A 23,131-nucleotide genomic window follows, 5' to 3' on the forward strand; every position below is an offset into this window, starting at 1 on the left:
CTACCCTCAAAAAAACGAGGTACAGTTATGATGGAAAAAATTCCTTGGTACAGCTCTCTTCTTTTTTTTTTCCCTCACCAATGCAATTTTCTTACACTTCTTCCTAATAAGCCAGTGATCATCCTGTGTCTTTCAGAAAATCTATCAAAACAATCCCTTGTTTTTGTTGTTGTTGTTGTTAAGTGCCGTCGAGTCGGTTCCGACCCATAGCGACCCTGTTTTGTTAAGTGCCGTTAAATCCGTTCCAACTCATAGCAACCCTGTATAGGGTTTCCGAGGAGCAGCTGGTGAGCTGGAACTGCCTTTTTTGTTCCAATTGACTTTGCAGTTCAGTGCATTAACCCACAGCACCACACCAGGACTCGTTAAGTGTCGTCGAGTTGGTTCCAACCCTGCATAGGGTTTATGAAGAGCAGCTAGTGAGCTTGAACCACTGACCTTGCAGTTCAAACAGCTTTACAGTCTGGCACATTAACCCACAGCGCCACACCAGGACTCCATAGGATCCCCCCAAACAGTCACCATAACATTCTGAGCTGAGCTCTCTACCTTGAATTTAACTGGCCCAGCAGACCCCTTTGGAAGCCACTGTTTTGGTTGGACTTTTTTTATTGAAGGCACTCTAATGAGACTAAGACAAATGTATTACTGAGAGATCTGCAGCCCTCTACTGATCAGAGATGTTTAAAATTTTTGGGTGTGTGTGTGAGAATATTCATGCATGTATGAACTGGAACCCTAATATTAGTATTTTCAATACTCTCACACCCAGGACGAACTGGAGAGCTAGCTAGTAAAGCTCCAAAGAATGGTTAACTTTCAACCAGAGAGTCTATTTTCATGAGTAAAAAATGCACTTCTTTAGGTTAGAAAAGGAAGTATGAGAATAGGATTCCAATAGAATGCTTATAAAAATCATTGCTTACCAAGATAACCATAGGCCTGTTTAAACACCAAATACTAGCAGTCTTCAACTTTACTAAAAGATTAGCTTCTAAAGTTGTTAGCATTGAGAACATTGGAGAATGCTATGAAGGCTGGATTCCCCATAAATGTCTGTCACTAACCACCAATCATTTATGACAGAACTGTTTTGGTCAGGAGTCCAGTAATACCACCATTTTTAGAGATGGCTTTCCCTGGGAATAAGAATTTTTGTGAAGGTTGAGAAAGATTAACATGAAAGAGAGGATGAGGTAAATTCTCCCAAGTACCAGATCCCTTAACTATACAACACTTCTATTGTTACTTGTCTGGTTCAATGTGACTTTTCTAACTTTGTAAAGATGGAGAACAGTCTGTCTTTTGGTATCAGGTATATCTTGAACACTAAATATCTTTGAACTATGACATGGATTTTTATATTTTCCAAGAAATTACTATTACAATGCAATGTGGTAACAAAACACTGAACTTTATTGGTAACGCTCAAACATCCATGCCCTGAGGAAGTAATTTTCAATTTAGTTTGTCGAAATACTTCAGTTTTCCAGCTGGATCTGGGATTATCTGTTTAAAATAAAAAGCAAATTATTTATTTTAAAATCTAAAGTACATAATTAGTCTGACATTGGTTGTCCATTTCAACTAAAGAAGATAAAAGATTATTTTTGTGTACCAAATTGTATTACATATATTTAGGAAAAACTGGATTTGTCCTGCCTATTAATCTCAGATAATCCCACAAGGCAAATTTCTTATTTAATAAATTAACATCTGTACTCAAGCACCCCAAACTTTACTTACAACTCTTCTCTTGGCCACCAGGCTTGCATGGCATCTTCAGGTTTGATCTAAGTAATTCAAACACATTAAGAGAGCACAGCTACAGATGCTAATGTATTTCTGAGATCATTTGCTGATGAAATAGTGGCATGCCAAAAGATCTGAGAAGGAGGCAGTGTGTTCACTGAAGGTTTAATTGAAAGAATTTTGGGGGTGGAGGGACAGTACAGAAAACAACTCCCCCCCCCCAATGAAATATACAAAAAGTTTTTTGGGGTAGGTGTCTTGGATATAATCCATTTAAAGATCACATAGGCTAATGACCCATCTCTTGCTTTGAGGGACAAACCAAGGCAAAAGACCAGAACACAGTCTTTTAATCTCAAAATACAAAGTAAAAAAACCCCAAAATGCTCAAAAATACTCAAGTATTACGTTCATTAACTATGAACATATACTCAAGACATGCATCACAGCCTTAGAAACCAACCTGACCTTTATTTCCAGTAAAATGTTACCTCCTATTAACTCTATTAACTTGTCAGTTACAGGTAAAAGACACCTATACTTATAGATATACAAAAGTAACCTACTATAACTGGTTTAATGCAGTTCGATATGCGCTTTCTTCAGTTTTTCGTTAGTTTAAAATGAATTTTAACTGTTTATGGGCAGCACATCAAGGAAAATTCTGTCTTTGCCAATTTAGAATCTCTGCATTTAAATTCAATCACAATTTTTTCTGCATAACTACCATGTATCAACAGTACACTGAGCAGCAGGGATACAAAGGCCATTGAAGCGCTTAGAAGAATGTGGGAAGGATGTACATGCATACAACTGGTTTGTGATCTGATGCACAGTGTTATTGTGCTGTAACCCAGGCCGTGTGGCCCAATGGAGGCTGGTGGTAGAATCAGGGAAGGCTTCCAAGAGGAGGTGGCATTAAGTTGGTCTTCAGAGATGAGTAGAATTTAAAGGGGGCAGGCATTCCACGCAGCAGAAAAACTGGAGCAAAGGCACAGTGATGCAAAAAAGCAGGGCTACTTTGGCAAGTAACAAATCACGTGATTTGGCAGGAGCACAGCATGCATGAGTGCAGTAGTCCTAGGGAAGGTGAGGCTGGGAGCGGCCTGTGGATACAGAATGGAAAGGCTTGAAGGCTATTCCTGAGTATCCGGGCTTTGTCTCAAGTTTGGCAAGCCATTAAAGGTTCTGGTCTAATGAATGACAAGCATTGTAGAGGAGAGAAACTTAGGTCAGGAAGACCAAGCAGGAAATCTCTACCACATGCAGGAGAGAACTGAAGGAGATGGAGATGACAGATTCATCTAGCTTCAAAGCAACAGCACCACAAAATCTTTTTTGACCCTATATCCTCCTCTCCAGCTACTTAATTTTTCTATATTTTATATTGTTTTCCTCACCTTGTACCTGCCCCCAACCTCAAACTAGTTCCAACTGATACCTGCCCTCACTATAGTAACTAATGGCCTCCATGTTACAGAATCAGTTCTCACTATACTCTGACTCTATGTCACACATGATGCTGGCATTCTTTCCCTCTAAGTAGCTTACTAGATTCCTACCACATTGGTCCCCTTTCTATTCCTTAAACATGCTAAGCTGGCTCTTGCCTCAAGGCTTTTGCCCTTATTTTTTCTGCCAGCTCTACACAAGTGGATCTTTCTCTTCTCTCTTGTTTCTGCTTATATGCTATTTCAGAAGTCCCCATGCCAGGCACTATCCCATCAACCCACTTAAAAAAAACATTTAACACTGTCAAAAATTAGAATTTAAGAGCAGGGAACTTGGTGGTGTTGTTCATTATAGATACTGTCTGGCTATAGTAATAGTTTGAATAATTGTCAGGTAGCAGGTGCTCAACAAATGTTTGCTGAAAGAGTGACCAAATACAGTATGTGACAACACATGGGAATTCTTCTGGAAGGAGAATCCATGATTTTAATTAGATTCTCAATGGTGTTTGTGGCCTCTCAAAACTTAATCCTGCAAATTGTCAACATGTTTTCTGAGATGTGAAAAACTCATCCTATAAAACTTCAAAGTGAACCTGTACTACTTGGGAGTTCTGCTGATTTCTCAGGACAGGGATTCATAGTGATGTTATTCATCAGTCACAGTTGGATTTGCTACAGCTTCAGAGGGAAGTTGTCCCTACTTTAAAGAACTACCCAGAGATGCTTTTTAAGGATTCTCAGGTGATGCCAGAAGCTTCTGATGTGTATTTCTATTTATAAGCCTCACAATTGATAAATGTATACTAACCTAATGACTAATTCATGATTTAAAGTACATGGTACTTTCAGTACTTTTAATGCATAACCTCAAATCCCCCTTGAGGCTCATCAGATCTATGTATAGAGGAGTGTAAGTTTGTACTATAACATCAACTTTGACCCTCAAAGGGCAAGCAGCTTTGCAAAAATCATCAGAAATTGATTCAAAACCAGTAAAATGTAGCTTTACCTACTTGGAGATTCCAGAGTAAATGTCTACCTTTGATTGTGGTTAATGTACTTTTTTTGGTTTGCTAAGTCCATATATGGAGTCCTGGTGTGGCGCTGTGGGTTAATGCGCCAGACTGCAAAGCCATTTGAACTGCAAGGTCGGCGGTTCAAGCTCACCACCAGCTGCTCCTCAGAAACCCTATAGAGGGTCGCTATAGGTCGGGATCAACTCGACGGCACTTAACAACAAGTCCATATATATATGTGTGTGTGTGTGGTGTGGTGCTGTTGAATAAGCACTGGACTGTTAACTGCAAGGTTAACACCAGCTGTTCCTTGGAAAGCTTATACAGGTCACTATGAGTCAGAACCAACTCAAAAGCACTTTAACAAGAAGAAAAGTCTTAGGAGTCTATATTTTTCTATTACCCTAAGAATAATTTCTTCCCTCCAATGTTCTACCTATTTTTCAATTTCCTAACTATAACTTGTATATTCATTTTTAGACGATAAGCATTTTTTTTAAATTAAAGGTTTATAACAAGTTTCCAAATTTTATTTTGGCTAGGGACTACTTTAGGGATGGTCCATAAATTATTGTTGTTGTTATGTGCTGTGGAGTTGGTTCCAACTCATAGCGACCCTGTACAGGGTTTCCGAGGCTGTAAATCTTTACAGGAACAGAAAGTCTCATCTTTCTCCTGCGAAACAGCTGGTAGTTTCGAACAGCTGACCTTAAGGTTCGCAGCCTGATTCGTAATCACTACACTACCAGAGCTCCTTCCATAAATTATAGTCACCCTAAAATTATAGAAAGTACCAATTTCAATCTTTTCTTTCTTCAAAGGAAACAAATGACAAGGAGAGAATCATTAGATTCAGTGTTAAACCAGATTTTCTCAAAAGATTTTTTTTTACTATACATGCACAGAAAGGTTTCTTTTGCTCACACTATAGGAAGAAATTCCAGACATGATCTCAGAGACCTCTGAATTTATCTACCATGTCTTCAGTCTTTTTAAAACTTTTATTTAGATAGTGTATTTCTTTGCTTTAAAACTCATACCATTAAGCACCATATTCTGCTTTCTCCAGTTTTAGCTATTCTGCCTATAGTTCAAAGAATGCCTGTATGCGCTGATTTCTATCTAGCAATGTTTACTTGGGTACAAAATCACGACAGTACTGTATTACAAGGGAAGACTATTCTAAGGATGGCATTTCTTGCTGCCATTTCCCCCTACCCCCAATCTCTTTAAGAGAAAAATCAGTTTGACTTACTGTTTCACTACCAGGTTTCCAACCAGCAGGGCAGACTGCAAAAGAATAAATGGGAAAGGCCGTTGAAAAGACAAAAGGTCAGTTCTCCTCTACAACTCCTAACTTAACTTCTCTTTTTCACATACAACTGAAAACTGAGTCTATATTAATAGCATTTCCAGGCCACCGAGCACTTGCTGGTGCTTGCTGCTCCCATCAAAGAATTTTAGTCATGGAACTTGTGAGCAGGCAACTAATCTATTTTAATTTTTGACAATTAAGTTTAGTTACACTTACATTTAAGAAACCAAATTAAGCGTTCCTCTAATAAAGTTTAGGAATCTATTGACTTAAAAGATGTGGGCAGGCCAAACATGTCTCTGAATTTACATAAACTTCCAGTCAGCCTGTCTGCTACATATTCTTGCAGCATTTTGTACTGGTGCCATGGCTGTTTATTGAGTGACTTTAAACTTATTTGGAAAAGTAGGATTTCCCTTTTATTTGGAATGTATCTTGGCTCAGGCACTGAGTTACACATGTGTTATAGCTCAGCAAAATCTGAGTTTTTCATTTAGTTATTGATAAATCTCAGAGTAAAAGGATGAATTGATAAATTATCAGTGTGACACTAAGAAACCCTGAGTACTACATTATTAAAAATGTTAAATCAAATAATATGTAAATAGATGAAACCTACATTATAAAATAGTACCAGGTAGGCATATATTTTAAGTTACAGAAATACAAGTTTCCCTCACTATCTGAAAGTATAGCGTTCCTAAGGAACCTTTCCTATGCTGAAAATGGTGTAAAGCACAGCAATTACTATTAGCTATATTGGAAACATTTTTAAGCATTCCTGTTACTATTGCTGTTAAGTACCACTGAGTTGGTTCCTACTCATAGTGACCTGTATAGGGTTTGCAAGGAGCAATTGGTGGGTTTGAACTGCTGACCTTGTAGTTCACAGTCCAGTGCTGATCCTACAGTCTCACACCAGGAGTTCTAGACACCCCCACCAAAACAACCTACTCAAATCATAGTTAATAACACATAAAACCTAAAATAACAGTAACACAGTGTTCACAGACACAGTTGAAAGTGATGGCAGCTTGACGCTGAGTACAGTTCCCTGGGAAGGAGCTTAGCAACGCCATTCTTGCTGTTCAAGGTGAGTACTGCCTCTTTAACAGCTCGCTGTAAAACAAATGCTGAGCACTAATTTCACTTCCCCCTTTTTTTGGTAAAAGCGAAAATCTTCACAAAATGCCTTTTGAATAGCAAAAATAGGTACTAACAGAGGTGGTGTAAAGCAATTTTAAAAAGTGGGGCATACCTGTATTGCAGAAACTTTAACTTTTAAAATTTATCCCAAAATGCTATGCCAGAAATGAATGTCTGCACCTTATTCAGTAAGTAAAATATGTCAATGATGTTTTGTTAATAGCACTTCAAATAATGTTGTGATCTGTTAAAAAGGTCTGCTAATAATTTGAAAACTCTGGAACCATCCTATTAGGATAAGAAACCAAACAAATTCTGCTATTTCTCAAACTAAAATATCAAAAGGCTACATTGCTTAGAAAGGAAGGGTACCTTCTCCATGTTTGTCGGTGTACTGGAATGCTTGAACCAAACGGAGTGTCTCATCCACTGATCGACCCACTGGAAGATCATTCAGAGTCATTTGTCTTAGGGTTCCCTTGTCATCAATAATGAATAGACCTCTGTAAAATAGAATGGTAGAGGTAAGGCCATGTCTTCTCAGTTAAGACAAGAATTAATGCAAATCCCATTATCATCCATATGGAAGGACGTATACACACAAATATTCTCACTCACTCATTCACTCTGTAATATGGTATTATCACTGCTAAATGGTAGCTTTAAAAATCTGCTTTTAACTATGAAATTAGTATACTAGAGTATTTACAGCTGCATATTCAGGAATACTAGGTATGGGATTTTATTGCACTGTAAACAAAATGATGAAACTATACAGTGAAGCATTCATTCTGCTGGGCAAATGAATGACCCATTTTTTTTTTTTAAACCACTTTAAGATATCTTTACATCTTCCTTCTTCAACAGTGGAAAAAAAACAAGGTCACCAATCTAAGCCAAGTTACCTCTCCCTCTAATCTCTAAATCTCCGTATGTGTGATTCACTTCTTCAGACTGGGAAGTAATGAAGTACTTTGACTGAAAAGACCTGCCATTGAGATGATGAATATTGGGGTGATGAAAATGTCCGAAAATTGTGCTGATGGTTGCACAACTGGGTGAATTATACAATATGAGAATTATCTCAATATAACTTATGAAAGTAGAGGTTTATAAAATATTGACAACATAAAACAAAAAAAGAAATTATTTGCACTGTTAAACATAGCTAAACATAATTATAACAAAATGACAAGTGTTAGGCCAATATTATACCCTTTCCAAATGACTCAGTGAGAGCTGCTGAGTCAGATAGTTCCTGAACATTTTCTACTCCAAAGACCAAGGTATGCCAATTACGATACTTGCATTTAGAGAAAACATTGCTGGAGTCAGTGTGGGAAAAGAGGAAAAAGAAGCAGACAAGGAGTTGGGGGACCTAGGTTCAAGTCTGAACTCTGCCATTAACTGATTCTATAACTGATTAAGTTCTATGAATCTAGTTCTTTTATCTATAAAATGACAGGGTGGTAAAAGTCCTGCAAATAACCTTCTAGCTCTGTCTACTAGCACAGCTTAAGTAGGGCACTTACCAATTAATTTAATGAGTATCTACAATATGCTTGCAAATAGAGCAAAATAAATATTTCTTGATCAAACCTTATGTCTTTTAAATTGAAAATAACATCCATTTCAAGGAAGATTACAAGTATACTTGAATTTGTCCTAATGTAAAACTACTGAAAGGTACCTAAGAGTGTGGCCTGAGTCCTCCAGATAGACCCCATAGTCCTTTGAGATCTGATGGGTCAAATCTGAAAGAAGTGGAATCCTTATTGGCCCAAGACCTCCTTGTCTTCGAGGGGTATTAATCCTGTAACAAACAGAACGTTTACCTCTCAGAGTGAAGTAAATGGTATATATCAAGATAGCACTCTTTCTCTGCAGATGCACAATCAGGCTAATATACATTGTATTTTCTTTTGTTTTCCCACTTAACAATATGTTGGCATTCTTTAAACACTACATATAGATACATACATCATACATTCAAAAATATATCATATTCTTGATGTATAGATATACCATATTTAACTTATTCCTACAGATGCAACATTTAGATCTCCCCTCTTTGTTTGCTTTTCTAAACACTGCTGGAAACATCCTTGTATTCCCATCTTTGCACACTTGTCTGAGTAATTCCTAGAACTGATGGATTAAGGGATATCTAGTCATAATCAAAACCTTAAGAGTTGTGATAAAAATATGAGACCTTGACAGATAGGTAGAATAAAACTGGATTATATTTAAATATTCTGAGAGCAAAAGAAATGCAAAGTCCACCTGACGCAGTGAAAGAAAGTTAGTTATAATCTCAGACTTAGTATTAAGTATTCTGTAAATTGAAAACAGGGGATGTGGACTGGTATCCCAATGGGAGGGTACTGGCATAGCAACTGTAGAACACTGAAAAATGGACCCAGATGTCTACAGGCCCAGTTCTGACATCCAAGTCAAAATCTCTGGATGAGATAAACCTACTCAATTGAGAAGGCACCCAAAAAATTCCTTGGGAAACCAATCCCAAATTATTTGGGATGATATAACTTTCCTTGGTGGGTATATGTTTTAACCCTTGGAAGATTTAGAATTACTATAGAAATGATAAAGCAAATTAAAGCTATTTAATATATTTATATTAAACCACCGTAAGTATAAATTTGTATCTTAAGTTAAAAATAAAATATATTTAACTGCATTTAAAAATACTTAAATTGTAGTTTCCCACTGAATTAAAATTTGTTAGGTATACGAGGTGGTTGGAAAAGTTCATGGCAAAATGCAATTTTGCCATGAAATTTTTTGAAATCCCTTCTTAGAAAATAATTTTAAGTGGAGAAGAACTTGTGTCTTGAATTTGTACCTTTAATAAGTTTAAAAAACAAAATAATTCTGAATATCTTTACTGTGTAAAAACACTTCAAAATTTGAAATATGTTGCCTAATGGCTCTCCAGAAATGCTGAACCAATTATGTGTGGGTGAATGCCATTTCTTGTCATTTGATTTTACAATTCTTTGAAACTAATTAGATGAAAATCCTTTTTTAAATGAACTTTAAAAAAAACTATTGCTTCTTAAAAGGTTTTCTTAATAAAAGAAACAATCATGATGGTTACGGAAGGGGGAGGAAAAATTATTCACGGGCTAGAGGGTAGACACATGTTAACATGGGTAATGGGGCAGGCAATTACAACAAGAGGGTCAGCAGAAAAAAGATGAAGGTAGCAGGAGACACAGGGAAGAATGCAATAGTTAAAGTGAACAGAGGTAAACACTGTTAATTGATGGTGTATGGAGGGGATTGCAATCATTGTAATGAAGCAAAGTATAAGATTTGTTGAATGTAAAACTGATGATCTACTCTGTAATTTTCACTCAATTAATAAAAAGTTTAACAAACCCACCAAAACCATTGCTTCTTGAGAAATTATAAAAAGCTATTTTGAATATAACTCACCATACTAGATAAATGAGTAACAGAAAAGGCATAGTTTTTCCCTTTCAAATTGAGATTATATAATTTATTACAATAAATATATCATACAATTTAGTGGGTTTTGCCATGGAAATCACATTTCTTGCATTTAATTTTTACCCCAATTTTGAAATGTCCTATAAAATCCTTAAGCATTTCATAACTTCATTGAATACCAGCTCAGAAAAATCTAGTCCCGAAAAGTCTGACAATTAATAGTTCAATCAAAAGGGCATCTTTTGCCCAAAACCAAAGCTCAGAAGGCAGGAAGGGACAGGAAAGAAGGAAAATGGATATGGGAAATCCAGACAGAAACTGGGACGAGTGCTGTTACATTGAAAGGATTGCAACCAATGTCAACTATGTACATATTATTGAATGGAAAACGAATTTGCTGTGTAAATTTTCACCCAAACTACCATAAGTTAAAAAATACATATTAGTCTATGATTTCAGAATATATCCACTTTATTATCCTGCAAAAATAAGGTACTAACCAGGCCAAATGGGTAAACTGTGAATCGACAGAGCAGGCTACCACTTCAGTATTTATTGATCTGAATTCTTCAATTCTATCGCCAAAAGCGATAATTTCTGTGGGACACACAAATGTGCTAAAAGTAAAAAAAATAAATAAATAAAATTCAGTTTTCTCAAAATACATAAATGAGTTTATTTTTACAAACATCTTTAGTATATAAAATTACATATTAAGTTATACACACACACACACACATATATATACCTTCCGGAGATGGAGTAGGTAAAAAATATTATTATTTGATCAAATATTATTCAATAAAAAGTACTTAAGAGTTCAATTATATCTCAATAAATTTTCTTACTATAACTTAATGGACCAGTGATCACTAATGTTCAACTCTTCTTAGCCTCATTTAATTCGCTTTTATTTAATACTGTATATTTATAGAGTAGGAGTCCTTGTGTGGTGCTGTGGGTTAATGTGCTGGACTGCACAGTCGGTTTGAACTGCAACGGCACTTACAAACCACATTTATATAATGCTTGATAATTTTCAAAGGACCTACACAAACTTTACATCATTTCACTATTTTTTAAAACATTGCTGTATCAACCCTAAAGGACTTCTGGTGTAGGATAAGTACTGAACTGCTAACTGAAAGGCTCCTGGTTCAGACTCACCAGTTGCACCTTGTAAGCCCTACACAAGGTCGCTAGGAGTCGGAACAAACTAGATGGCACTCAACAACAATAACATCCCAATCCTCTGAGCTAGTTGGAGGTATCAGTATTTTGGAGATGAGGAAATGCTTTCTAACTCCCCTCTCTTTCTTGACAAGGCCCTCTTCTACTTTTTCTTTAATGATAACATAATCATGTAGCTGTAATTATAAAGTATTGAGATCAGTGTGATCCTGAAATACACTATGTTGTCACTGTTAAGTGTTGTTGAGCTGGTTCCGACCCATAGCGACTCTGTATAGGGTTTTCAAGGAGCGGCTGGTGACCTTGAACCACCCCCCCCCCACCTTGCCATTTAAACTGACTTTGTAGTCCAGCGCATTAACCAACAGCACCACACCAGTACTCTGAAATATACTATAGACACTGGCTTTTGGAATAAATTTCTCATTTCAGCTTCCCTTTTGGCTCTTCCTTTTTAAATGCCCAAAAGCTGAATAAAAACATTTCTAACTATGTTGTCTTGAATCACTGATCATGATTGAGGATTTACTGTTATTTACATACAGTACTTACAAATCAAGTGGGTAGAAGAAGAAGACTAGGTATTTCCCACGATAATCAGTTAACTTGAGCTCCTTGAATTCTCCATTGATCACAGCAGTTCCTTCCCAATAAGGTGCTGGCTTGGAAACTAAGAAAGAAAAAAGATTATATGATGTTTTATAGCACTGAGAAAGTTGGTGGGATGGCAGGACATCTTTAGGAAACCAGTACATATCAGGGCTTCGTAATCTTTTGACCAGTCTGGCAAAGTCTGCAGACCCCTTCTCAGAATAATGTTATTGAACACATAACACAAAATACATAGGAAACCAATTACTAGTATATGGAAATTATATAAACACTTTTAATTAAGACTTTAAAACTGCAAGAGCTAGCAGGGGTCGACAGCTAACTAAGACAATACTGAATGCAAACTATGTTTCAGGATACCTGCAACAACCATGTCGTTAAGTGCTGTCGAGTCAGTTCCGACTCATAGAGACCTTATATAGGGCTCCAAGGAATAGCTGGTGTGTCTGAACTGTTGACCTTGCAGTTAGCAGTCCAATGTATATCCTACCGTGCCACACCAGGACTCCACATTTGGCATGAAAATATCTATGATTCTACTGGAGATAAGGCACAAGTAAGTACTGCTAATGCTAGTGTGGCTTGTTCTGGATGCATCTCACATATACACTGCCGACCTGCTGTAGACTAGACTACACTCACTACAAATCAGGCGAGAAATGTAAAATCCCAGACCACAGGATTATTTTACTAGAAGGCCTTGCAAGAGGAGTCATTTTTGAACAGGTTTCAAATGACCTGTTCAAAACCTAACAGTTCATGCCACGCTCTTATAAGGGTGTGCTGTAAAGTTGAAAATAATGTACCTTGATGCTCTGTTAACACATTCAGATTAGCACTGAAACTTTCAGAAGCATTAGATATATTGAGGTCAATATTTGCTTTCATGTTTGACTAAGGTTTCTAGAAAGCAAGACTTAAATTTTTGTGTAATATCCAGCATTTATGGTTATTTAGTAAATAAGAGACAAACTGAAGATGCATTTCTCTGGGATTACTTACTTTACCTTATATAAATAACCTTGATATGACTGGGTAAAGGCTGGGGGGAGGGGAGGTTTAGCAGAAAGGTAACCAGAGCCAACCCCACTGCTGTTGAGTTAACTTCTGACTCATAGCAATCCTACAGCACAGAGAAGAACTGCCCACTGCCCCATAGGGCTTCCTAGATGGTAATCTTTACCAAAGGAGCTCTGGTGGCAGTGATTAAGCTCTCACTGCAAACAAGAGGTTGGCAGTTAGGCAGTTCAAACCCACCAGCCACTCCATGGGAGAAATATGTGGTCATCTACTACCCTAAAAGCTCTGGTATAGTAGTGGTTACAAATTGGACTGCTAATCTCAAGGTCGGCAGTTTGAAACTGCCAGCTGTTCCACAGGAGAAAGATGAGGCTTTCTGTTCCTGTAAAGATTTACAGCTTCAGAAACCCTGTACAGGGTCGCTATGAGTCGGAACCAACTCCACGGAACTTAACAAAAACAACAACTACCCTAAAAGGAGCTCTGGTAGCATAGTGGTTACGAATTGGGCTGCGAACCTTAAGGGCAGCAGTTTGAAACTACCAGCTGTTCCGCGGGAGAAAGATGAGGCTTTCTGCTCCTGTAAAGATTTACAGCCTCAGAAACCCTGTATAAGGTCACTATGAGTCGGAACCGACTCCATGGCACATTACAACAACAACTACCCTAAAGATTACAACCTTGGAAACCCTATGGGGCAGTTCTATTATGCCTAATAGTGTTGCTATGAGTTGGAATCGACTCAACGGCAGTGGGTTTGGTTTTAATTTTTATAGGGGCAGATGGCCAGATCTTTCTTCTGTGGAGTGGCCTTTTAGTTAAGCAGCTGAGCATTTACTTACCCACTGAGTTCCTGGGCTCCTCCAGAAAACGACTGAACTTTATATACATTGCTTGAAACCCTACATGTTAGGTTTGAAGTTATAATTGTAATGATATACTACAATGACACTTTTTAGTGATTACTGCATATTGGGAAAATTAATCTGAAAAATAAATTTTATCATGAACATTTTGGGCACTTAAGAATTGCAGTGTTTGGAGGCAATCTTTTGAGAACACGCAGTCCTTCTGCCCCCCGTATATCTGATATACACTAAACACTGCTTCACAATAAAAAGAAAAGAAAATGAATCGCAGTGTTTGTTCAAAGAAAAACTGTCATCCATCCAGTTACTTTGCTAATTTCTGTAAGTGGAATTCCAAAGCAACCCCTTGCACGGTAGAAAACAAAACTGCCCTGAATATATATATATATATTAGTTAATATAAACATTCTGGTAAATGCAGAGAAGTATAAAGAAGAATCTTTAAACCACCCCCCTTCATAACTCCCACCAACTTAAACTACTGTTCCCATTTTGTGTCTTTTCTAAACACACATTTTTAGATCTTGTTGCACACTTTTATTTGTTAAGAGCCTTTGAGTACAGTAAATTAATCATGAACAGAGGTTTTCAAATTGCTAAAAATTATTTGAAAATATGACATATTAATGATTCTATAATATTCCATTTTATGAATGTTTAAGTACCATCAAGTCATTCCAACCTTAGGGATCCTGCATAAGGTTTGCAAGGCTGTATATCTTTGTGAGAGCAGAAAGCCTCACCCTTCACCTGCAGAGCAGCTGGTGGCCTTGAATCACCAACCTGGTGGTTAGCAGTCCAATGTGTCTCCTACACTGCCACCACACTCCCATCTTATGAATAAAAGCTCTTATATCTTTTATTTTAGATAATCCTAAACACACATATATAGCAAATAACTAAAATTTGAAAACGTTTGTTGGTAAAGGGAAATATATCATATTTTTTTGCTTTTAGAATGGATTTGTTTCCTGTGAGAAACATATGTAATGTCAGTAAACACTTAACTGGCTAACAAATTTCAAAATATTTCCCAGGAAAGCAAAACTAACTTGAAATACTCTATTAACAGTGCAAGACTGGATTTTACCAACTAAAATCGCACAGTAGTTAACTTTCAGTAGGAAAGAATTGCCTGCTTAAGGAGGTCAACAGTTTTTTTCATTGATCACTCCCACCCCACCCTGTCATAATAATACCCCAAATCCCAATGAGCACCAGGGATTCATAGAAGCATTACTGCCCGCCCGCCCCCCCTCCCCCGCAAGAAATGCTGTAATAGAACCACCAAAACCAAATAACACGCCTAAAGAAGGTCAAAGGATCCGCTGAAAAGCGAGCCCGTCAGTCTATTCCCCTATCGTTCCCCATCCACTTCTTTTGGCCAATTTAGAGTTCAGCTCCAGCCTGCCACAACTTTCTACGTATCCTAGCCTGACGTGTCCTTCCCAGAAACTGACCATTCCTGTGTACATTGGACAAAGACGCAAATAATCAAAGGCCAAATTGGCAGGACCCAAACTTGCCACGAAGTTTATCATCAACCCAAACGCGTTCTTTCCAAACCTCTAGTCCCGTCCTTTCCCCTCCAAAGAACTCTGCAATCGGTTCTTAATTGCTGAGCAACACGGAATAGCCAATACAGACTCAGGTTTGGGAAGATGAATGCTTGCCCTCCTGAGTATTTGGTTCACTTTTCTGTTAAATCAAACTTTCTGTGAATTATTATTCACCCCACAAATATATTCTCCCTGAATATCGGCCAAGAGTCAAGCAAGCAGCTAACTCTATAACGCTGTTGTTAAGTGCCGTCGAGTCGGTTCCGACTCCTAGCGACCCCGCACAGGGTTTCCGAGGCTTTCGATCTTTGCGGGAGCAGAAAGCCTCATCTTTCTCCCGCGGAACTCTGTAGTAGTACTTGGAAACAGAGGGATGGATGTGCGGCCGGAACGTGCTTTGCTGGAGGAAGTGTTTCAGTTTGCACAACATCCCTAAAGCCTGTGAGCTCCGGACAAGGAACAAACACCCTTTCTCTTTCAGCTGCGGCTTTTGGGGTAACCACAAACGATGACAAATCTGATCTGTGGGAAATACTCCTTTTCTTTGCAGCTGGAGTCCCCTCTCCACTTCGTCCGCCCCCTCCTCCCGGGAGAGAACCAGACCCGTGGGAGCTCAGTGGGTGCAGCTCAAGCCTAGGCCCCTCGGGGAACTACCGCTACCAGAGTACACGTGTCTCGGGCCCGTCCCCACCGCTGTTTGCCTCCCACCAGTCACCACCCTTTGACGAAGCACCACCTACTCTTGGCTTTGGTGAGGTGCAGGGAGTGGTCGGGAACCGAAACGCGGGACGGCTCTCCAGGGTAAACTTGTCCGCCCGCATAGAAGTGGCACTCTTCTTCGCGGGTCCGGGGCCTCTCCTCAGCCTCCCAACCCCGCAAAGCTCCAGTCAGCAGTAAGAGCAGCAGCAGAGGCAGCAGGAGCTTTTGGCTCTGGCTAGCGGTCATCGTGGCAAGAAACTGTGGCGCGAAACTTCTAGGACCACAAGAGCTTAGGAACGTCCCTAGGCTTTAGCACGAACTTCTCCCGCCTCGAGCCAGCAGCTATAGCGCGCAGGAAGCCCGCGCGAGACCAGCTCCGCCCCGTTGCGCTTCGCCCCACCCCGCCGGCGGTGGCCCCACCTCCTCGTCCTCCCTCCCCGGCGTTTGCGCCTGCGCGGCTGTGGCGACCAACGCTGCTAATCGTCGCCCTACTTGGCAAAAGTTGCTCCTTTTCTCTGCTCTGTTTTAGGCACTGTCATTCTATCAAGTCCATGTCTTCCACAAAGCCTCACCATCAGCACACTATCTTCCACCCAAATCTAAAAGTAACTTTCCTTCTCCTGAACTGGCTTACATTTTGCCTCCAGTTTGCAAAGCACGAGTTTTTCAGGGCCTCTTCCCGCCCCTGCCCCCACCACGTGGTACTGGCTCCGCCTCCACCTCCCCTAGTTTGGGCCTGCGCCCTTGTGGGTGACCTAGCTCGCCAAAGGAAGCTTCGACCAACTCCAGAAGGCAGCCAGGTGGCGTCTGCTATGACTGACTGTATGGTCTCCCTCAGCGCTGTTTGAGACCCTGATGAATTAATTGCCCTGGACTGCGAACCCCTGGGTAGGCAGTTCAAACCTACCAGCTGCTACTTGGAAGTCCTATGCAGGGTCCCTATGAGTCGTAACCTACTCGATGGCACTTAACATCATAGTCACGTCCCATCTCTTCCACAAAGCCAGCTTTCCACTGTTGCCAATGACTGGCTTCCCGCCATCGCTTGTGAGTGGCGTCCTGTGTGGCCCAACTGGCCTCGAGCCCTCAGTACTCTTGCAGACCCTCTCATCCTTTCAGGCTCATTCCTTCCACAAAGCTTCACTACTGCACACCATCTCACCCCCAAACGGAAACGAACCTTTCTACCTCAAAACTTTATATACTTGTAACAGATATTTACTCAGTTTTTCTTTACAGGGCTCTCTGTGAATCGTGCCAGCCATAATCCCCATCTAGTTGCAGCACTTTTAGATCCTGGGGAAATTTGGAGAAGAAACGTCTAACCTGGAAAGCAACATCTCTAGACCATTTTTTCCCAGCTGGCAAAGAACTACAGGGCAACCAGGCAGCGTGGTGGCAAGTCGGTCTCAAAGGTATACATTTTTTAAAGCCAAGATTTCAAAAGTTCCCCCAAACCCTTTCTCCCAGCACTGTGCTGATCTGTCTATTGATAATGACCCCATCATCTACCCATTTGCTAGGATGGGAGGTGAAGATGGGGCAAAGAAACAACACACACCAGTAAGACTGGAGTCCTCTGAAGCCTTGGTTCCCACCCCACCCCCAGCCCAGTCCCAGCTTCCCTTTTATCTTTCTGTGAACCCTTGTTATCTTTCTGAATCCCCCAGAAGCAATCCTAATAGTTTGTCTTTTCTCTTTAGCCTATCAGCTCCTTGGGGCTAGAATTGATGTCTAATTCATCTTTGTTTCCCAAGCACTTAGCACTTGGTAAGCCTTTGATATTGTAAGCACTTGGTTTTGTATATGACACCTACTATTCCAAACAGTTTTTCTCAGTTTCAAGTTGTTTTCGCATACACTTGTTCCTCATGACAACCCTTGGAGGCAGATAGGAAACAGTTCTTTTTAAACTCACCTTTTACCCTAGTTCTGAGCCCATTATACGCCCTGCATTCTGCTTCCTGGCCCCTGCCTTTTATAAACAAAGGATGAGAACAATGAAGCCATCCTTTTCTGTTCAAGGTGGGAGGGCATATCCTTACCCATAACATTGTTGGGTACCTCTTCACTTTCACAGGGCATGTAGATAACTGGCCTCTGACGCAGTTGTTCTCGGTCCCATTCTTCTCCTTCCCTAGCCTCCTGTTCCACATGGAGGGGGAATGGGACTCGGTGGCCTCGGGGCTGGGTACCAAGGATTCGAGTCAGGCTTGGGCTGCGTAATCGGCTTCGGTGATCCATGTTGACAAGCAGTCAGTGACTTCTAAGCACCAAGTTATGCCTATAAATTTAGGAACTAGGAAAGGAAGTTTGGAAAGATTGTTATCTTCTAACACTTTGCTCTAGGCTACCCCAAGTGTGTCCCAGTGAACCTCCCACCCACTGGAGAGAGTGACCAGGTCAGCCCGCTCCAGGGCACATCTTGTGCATCTCTCTCAGTCACACTGGAACTCTTTGGCAACTGACATTCTGGGTGGCAGTTGCCCTGAATCCTTTCATCCAATGATATTTCTGATGCCTACTTGCTCAGGGCAAGCCATTGTTTTGTCACAATGGCAAGCTAGAGGTGGGGGCCCTGCCCTCAAGGCAAGTACCATCCATCCATGTAGAGGTCAGCTACCCATATTAATAATACAAAACCATAAGGCACAAAAGGGCAGTCTTGAACCCATGATGTACCTCAGAAACACTTGGGGAGCTTTAAAAAAACACCATTCAGCCCCAGAGGTCATGATTGAACAGATCCTTGGACCTGGAAAGAGGGGAGGGGGGGAAGGCACAAGTGTGTATGTGTAGTTAAAAACCACTACTGATCGAACTTTAAGGGCATAGGTCGTGGAATCAGCCATTTCTAGAGTAAATCTAGCTTTAGCACCTTTTGTATTTGAGAAGTTTATTTAATCTCTCTGAACCCCAGTTTCTTCATTTGTACAAGGAAGCCTTTCCTGTGTGGTGAAACTGAAAGTATATGGCAAATGTAAAGCCTTACTTTGTGATCCAGACTTTGGGACTCATTTCCTAGTAACATGGTAGAAGTAATGTTTCCTGACTTCTGAAGCTAGTTCGTTAAAATAGTAATAATAAAAAAGCTTCTGCTTGTGTTACATGGATTACTCATTCTGGGGGAAAACTTTGCTTCAAAAATTTTGGGGGGATTTTATTGGGATAAAATTCACGAAACATATCATTTACAATTTTAACGTGTACAATTTAGCAGTTGTTAGGAGTCCTGGTGTGGCATTTTAGGATAAGCACTGTACCGCAAGATCAGTTTGAACCACAAGGTTGGTGGTTCAAACTCACGGCTGCTTCTCAGAAACCCTATTCAGAGTCACTATGAGTCAGAACTGACTCGACAACAGTGTATTCCTATGTACAATCATCACCACTATTTCATTCCAGAACATTTAAAAACTAAAAAAAATTCCCAAACTCACTGCCATCGAGTTAATTCTGACTTGTAGCGACCCTGTATAGTGTTTCCGAGGCTGTAAATCTTTATGGAAGCAGAAACCCTCATCTTCCATGGTTTGAAGTGTCAACCTTGCTGTTAGCAGTCCAGTGCTTATTCTATAGTGCCACCAGGGCTTTTAAGAACATTTCCATCACCCCAAAAGAAGCCTCACGCTTGTTAGCAGTTACTTCCAATGACCCCTTCCTCCTGTCCCCTGGCAGCCATTAATCTTTCTCTCTATATAGATTATTTTCTATTCTGGACATTTCATGTAAATAGAATCATATTTTTGTGTCTGACTTCTTTCATGTAGCATGCTTTCAAGGTTCATCCATGTTGTAGCTTGTATCAGTGGTTCATTCCTTTTTATGGCTGAATACTATTCCATAGTATGTCTATACCACATTTTGTTTACCCATTCATTGACTGATGGACACTGGAGTTGTTTACATTTTTAAGCTGTTATGAATAATGATGCTATGAACATTCATGTACAGATTTTTGTGTGAATATATGTTTCATTTATTCTTGTTATGTACGTAAGAGTGAAATTACTGGATCATATGGTAACTCTATGTATAATGCTATGTTTCCTACATCCAATGATATTTTACAATCCCATTAACAATGTATGAGCATTCCAATTTCTCTACATCCTTGTCAACATTTGTTAGTGCCTACTTTTTAACATTTTTAGTATAACCATCCCAGTGGGTATAGCCTGGTGTGAAGTGCTGTAGGATCAGCACTGACCTGCTAATCACAAGACTGACAATTCAAACCCACCAGCTGCTCCTTGGATACCCTATACAGGGTCACTATGAGTCAGAACCGACTCAATGGCACTTAGAAAACAAAGTGAATATGGGAAGGAGCTCTGGTAGCATAGTGGGTTACATGTTGCTTTACTAACTGCAAGGTAAGCAGTTCGAATCTACCAGCTGCTCCGTGGGAGAAAGATGAAGCTTTTTTGCTTCCATAAAAATTTATAGCCTTAGAAACCCTATACAAGGTTGCTATGATTTGGAACCTACTCAGTAGCACGCAGCAGCAGCAGCAGCAGCAGCAGTGGGTATGAAAGGAGCCCTGGTGGCACTGTAAGATAAACACTGAACTGCTAACTGCAAAGTCAGCAATTCAAACCAGTTCAATTAAGGCTTTTTGCTCCCATTAAGATTTACAACCTTGAAAACTCTATATAGGATCGCTATGAGTCAGAACTGACTTGACAGTACTTAACAAGAACAATGAGTCAGAATCGACTTGCTGGCAATCGGTTTGGCTTTTTTTTAAGTGGGTATACAGTGGTGCCTCATTATGGTTTTGATTTGCATTTCTCGGAGTCCTGGTGTGACACTGTGGTCTAATGCATCAGACTGCAAAGTCGTTTGAACTGCAAGGTCGGTGGTTCAAGCTCACCAGCTGCTCCTTGGAAACCTTGTACAGGGTCATTATGGGTCAGAATCGACTCGATGGCACTTAACAACAACAACAGCAATGAATAATGAGTCCTGGTATGATGCTGTAGGATAAGCACTGGACTGCTAACTGCAAAGTTGGTGGCTCAAATCCACCAACTGTCCCTAAGAAACCCTATACTATGAATCAGAGCTGACTTGATGGCTTTTAACAACAACAATCATGGCTAGTGATGCTAAGCATCTTATGCACTTATTGACATTTATGTATTGTCTTTAGAAAAATGTCTATTCAAATCCTTTGTCCATTTTAGAGTTGAGTTCTTTGTCTTTCTGTTGTTGGGTTGTAAGAGTTCTTTATATATTGTGGACACTAGGCCCTTATATATGTGATTACAAATATTTTCTCCTTTCTACAGGTTTTTTTCCCCCACTTTCTTGTTAGTGTTCTTTGATGTAAAAGTATTTTGATTTTGATGAAGTCCAAATTACATACCTATTTCACTTTTGGAGACACTATGATCAATCAAGTAGCTAACCAATGCCATAGGTTTCAGCAAGTCAAACTATTCTGATTACTGCTGGACTCTACTAACCATTGTGGTAACCATGCCACTTCATCTTTGACTATATTCTAGGAGTTTTATAATTGTTGTTCTTATATTTAGATCGTTGATTCATTTTGAGTTAATTTTTGTATATGGTGTGAGGTAGTGATGAGTTATAATTTTTGAGCATCTACTATGTGACAGACACTGCCACTGGAAAGTAATAAACATGCCCCTACCTTTATTGTCATTAAGTGCCATTGAGTTGGTTTCAACTCATAATGACCCTATATATGTTTCCTTGTGGTTAGCAGTCCAGTGATTATCCTACAGCACCACACTAGGACTCCATTATAAAGTAAAAAATTCCAGTGGTGCTCACAAGACGTTAAGTCAATGGTCACAAATGCTTAAAAGTAAATTAGATACAATGAAGGGAAAATGCAGGCTAACTCAGGAGTTAGCTTGGGGTGGCCAGGGGTATGGAATGTGAGTGGTCAGGTAAAGATTTGCTGAGAAAGTGAATCTAGGTAAAGAAATGGGCAGGATAAATCCAGCGTGATTCAAGGATGGTATGACCATTTCATAGATTCAATACACAAGATGGGAGGTCTTGACACTGGATGGGGTAATGTGAACTCCGGAACAGGATGCAATCCAGGAACTAGGTCACAGGATTCATCCTCCTTAATTGAGAAATGAGGATATAGAGTCTAGGAAAGGACATAGTGCTAGAAAGTGGCAGAACCTAGTGTTGAATTCTGGCCTTCTGAATACTTATCCTGTGGTGTTTCCAGTGGTCTATACTCTGTATGGAGTCCTGCTGTGGTGCAATAGGATAAGTTCTGGATCACAAAGTCATTTGAATCTCAAGGTTGGCAGTTCAAACTCACCAGCCGCTCGTTGGAAACCCTATACAGGGTCGTTAAGAGTAGGAACCAACTAGACAGCACTTAACAACAACAACACTCTTTGTAATGCACCCTCCTCAGAGTTACGGGTGGGTAAGATTTTCATATTTCTTTTGTAAAATGTGAGAAGTTGATCTTGCAAAGGGAGGCAAAAGATCCTGGGTGAGGCCCAAGGCTATTTGCAGGTCGATGTTCTATCGGAAACAAGATATGTGGAGAATGGCAATGGGGATTTGGATTCTATTAGGACTCTGCATGCCAGTATAGCTAGGAAAATCTTGTACCATTGGAGTCCTGACCTGAGCTAGAGAACCACTGCATTCTTCATAGCTATTTCCCAGAATAAGAATTGAGAACAAGGGGAGAAGGGGAAGAAGATGGGTACAATCAGGGAAATAGGAGAGAAGCAAAGGAAAGGGAGGAAAAAGGGAGAAGACAGGTATGTTAGTTTTCTAATGGGCTGCTGTAACAAACTGACACAAATGATGTGGCTTATCAGAACAGAAATGATTGTTTCACAGTTCTGGAGATTGAGTCTGAGATCAGGGCTGTGTTCTTTTTATTTTAAGGGAGAGTCTGTTCTGTGCTTCTCTCTGGTGGCTCTGAATTTCCCTGGATTGCAGTTACAGCATGATGTGGCATCCTTCTTCTATCTCTTTGTTTCTGTGTATCTTCTCTTTTATAAGGACA

The 23,131-nt window shown here is 39.8% G+C and overlaps 1 protein-coding gene across 1 annotated transcript; it reads right to left on the reverse strand.

The window, feature by feature from the left end:
• Nucleotides 1–1,395: 1,395 nt before the first annotated feature.
• PRDX4 (peroxiredoxin 4) lies at nt 1,396–16,353 on the reverse strand. Its single transcript, XM_006835674.1, has 7 exons — nt 16,149–16,353; nt 11,901–12,018; nt 10,658–10,774; nt 8,374–8,496; nt 7,056–7,186; nt 5,478–5,512; nt 1,396–1,509 (listed from the first exon to the last, which is right to left on the reverse strand). The coding sequence occupies exons 1-7, from the start codon at nt 16,351–16,353 to the stop codon at nt 1,459–1,461; spliced, it is 780 nt and encodes a 259-aa protein (XP_006835737.1). The 3' UTR covers nt 1,396–1,458.
• Nucleotides 16,354–23,131: the final 6,778 nt, after the last annotated feature.

The sequence above is a fragment of the Chrysochloris asiatica genome, unplaced genomic scaffold (genome assembly GCF_000296735.1).
Source record: "Chrysochloris asiatica unplaced genomic scaffold, ChrAsi1.0 scaffold00018, whole genome shotgun sequence".
Lineage (NCBI taxonomy): Eukaryota > Metazoa > Chordata > Mammalia > Afrosoricida > Chrysochloridae > Chrysochloris > Chrysochloris asiatica.

Excerpts from the sequence above, each read along its gene's own strand:
- PRDX4 (XM_006835674.1), bottom strand. The coding sequence starts at position 16,353 with ATGACCGCTAGCCAGAGCCAAAAGCTCCTGCTGCCTCTGCTGCTGCTC. Across the intron at positions 8,497-10,657 it reads CAGTTTACCCATTTGGCCTG|GATTAATACCCCTCGAAGAC; the intron begins GTTAGTACCTTA and ends TGTTTGTTACAG. Across the intron at positions 5,513-7,055 it reads CACCGACAAACATGGAGAAG|TCTGCCCTGCTGGTTGGAAA; the intron begins GTACCCTTCCTT and ends ATTCTTTTGCAG.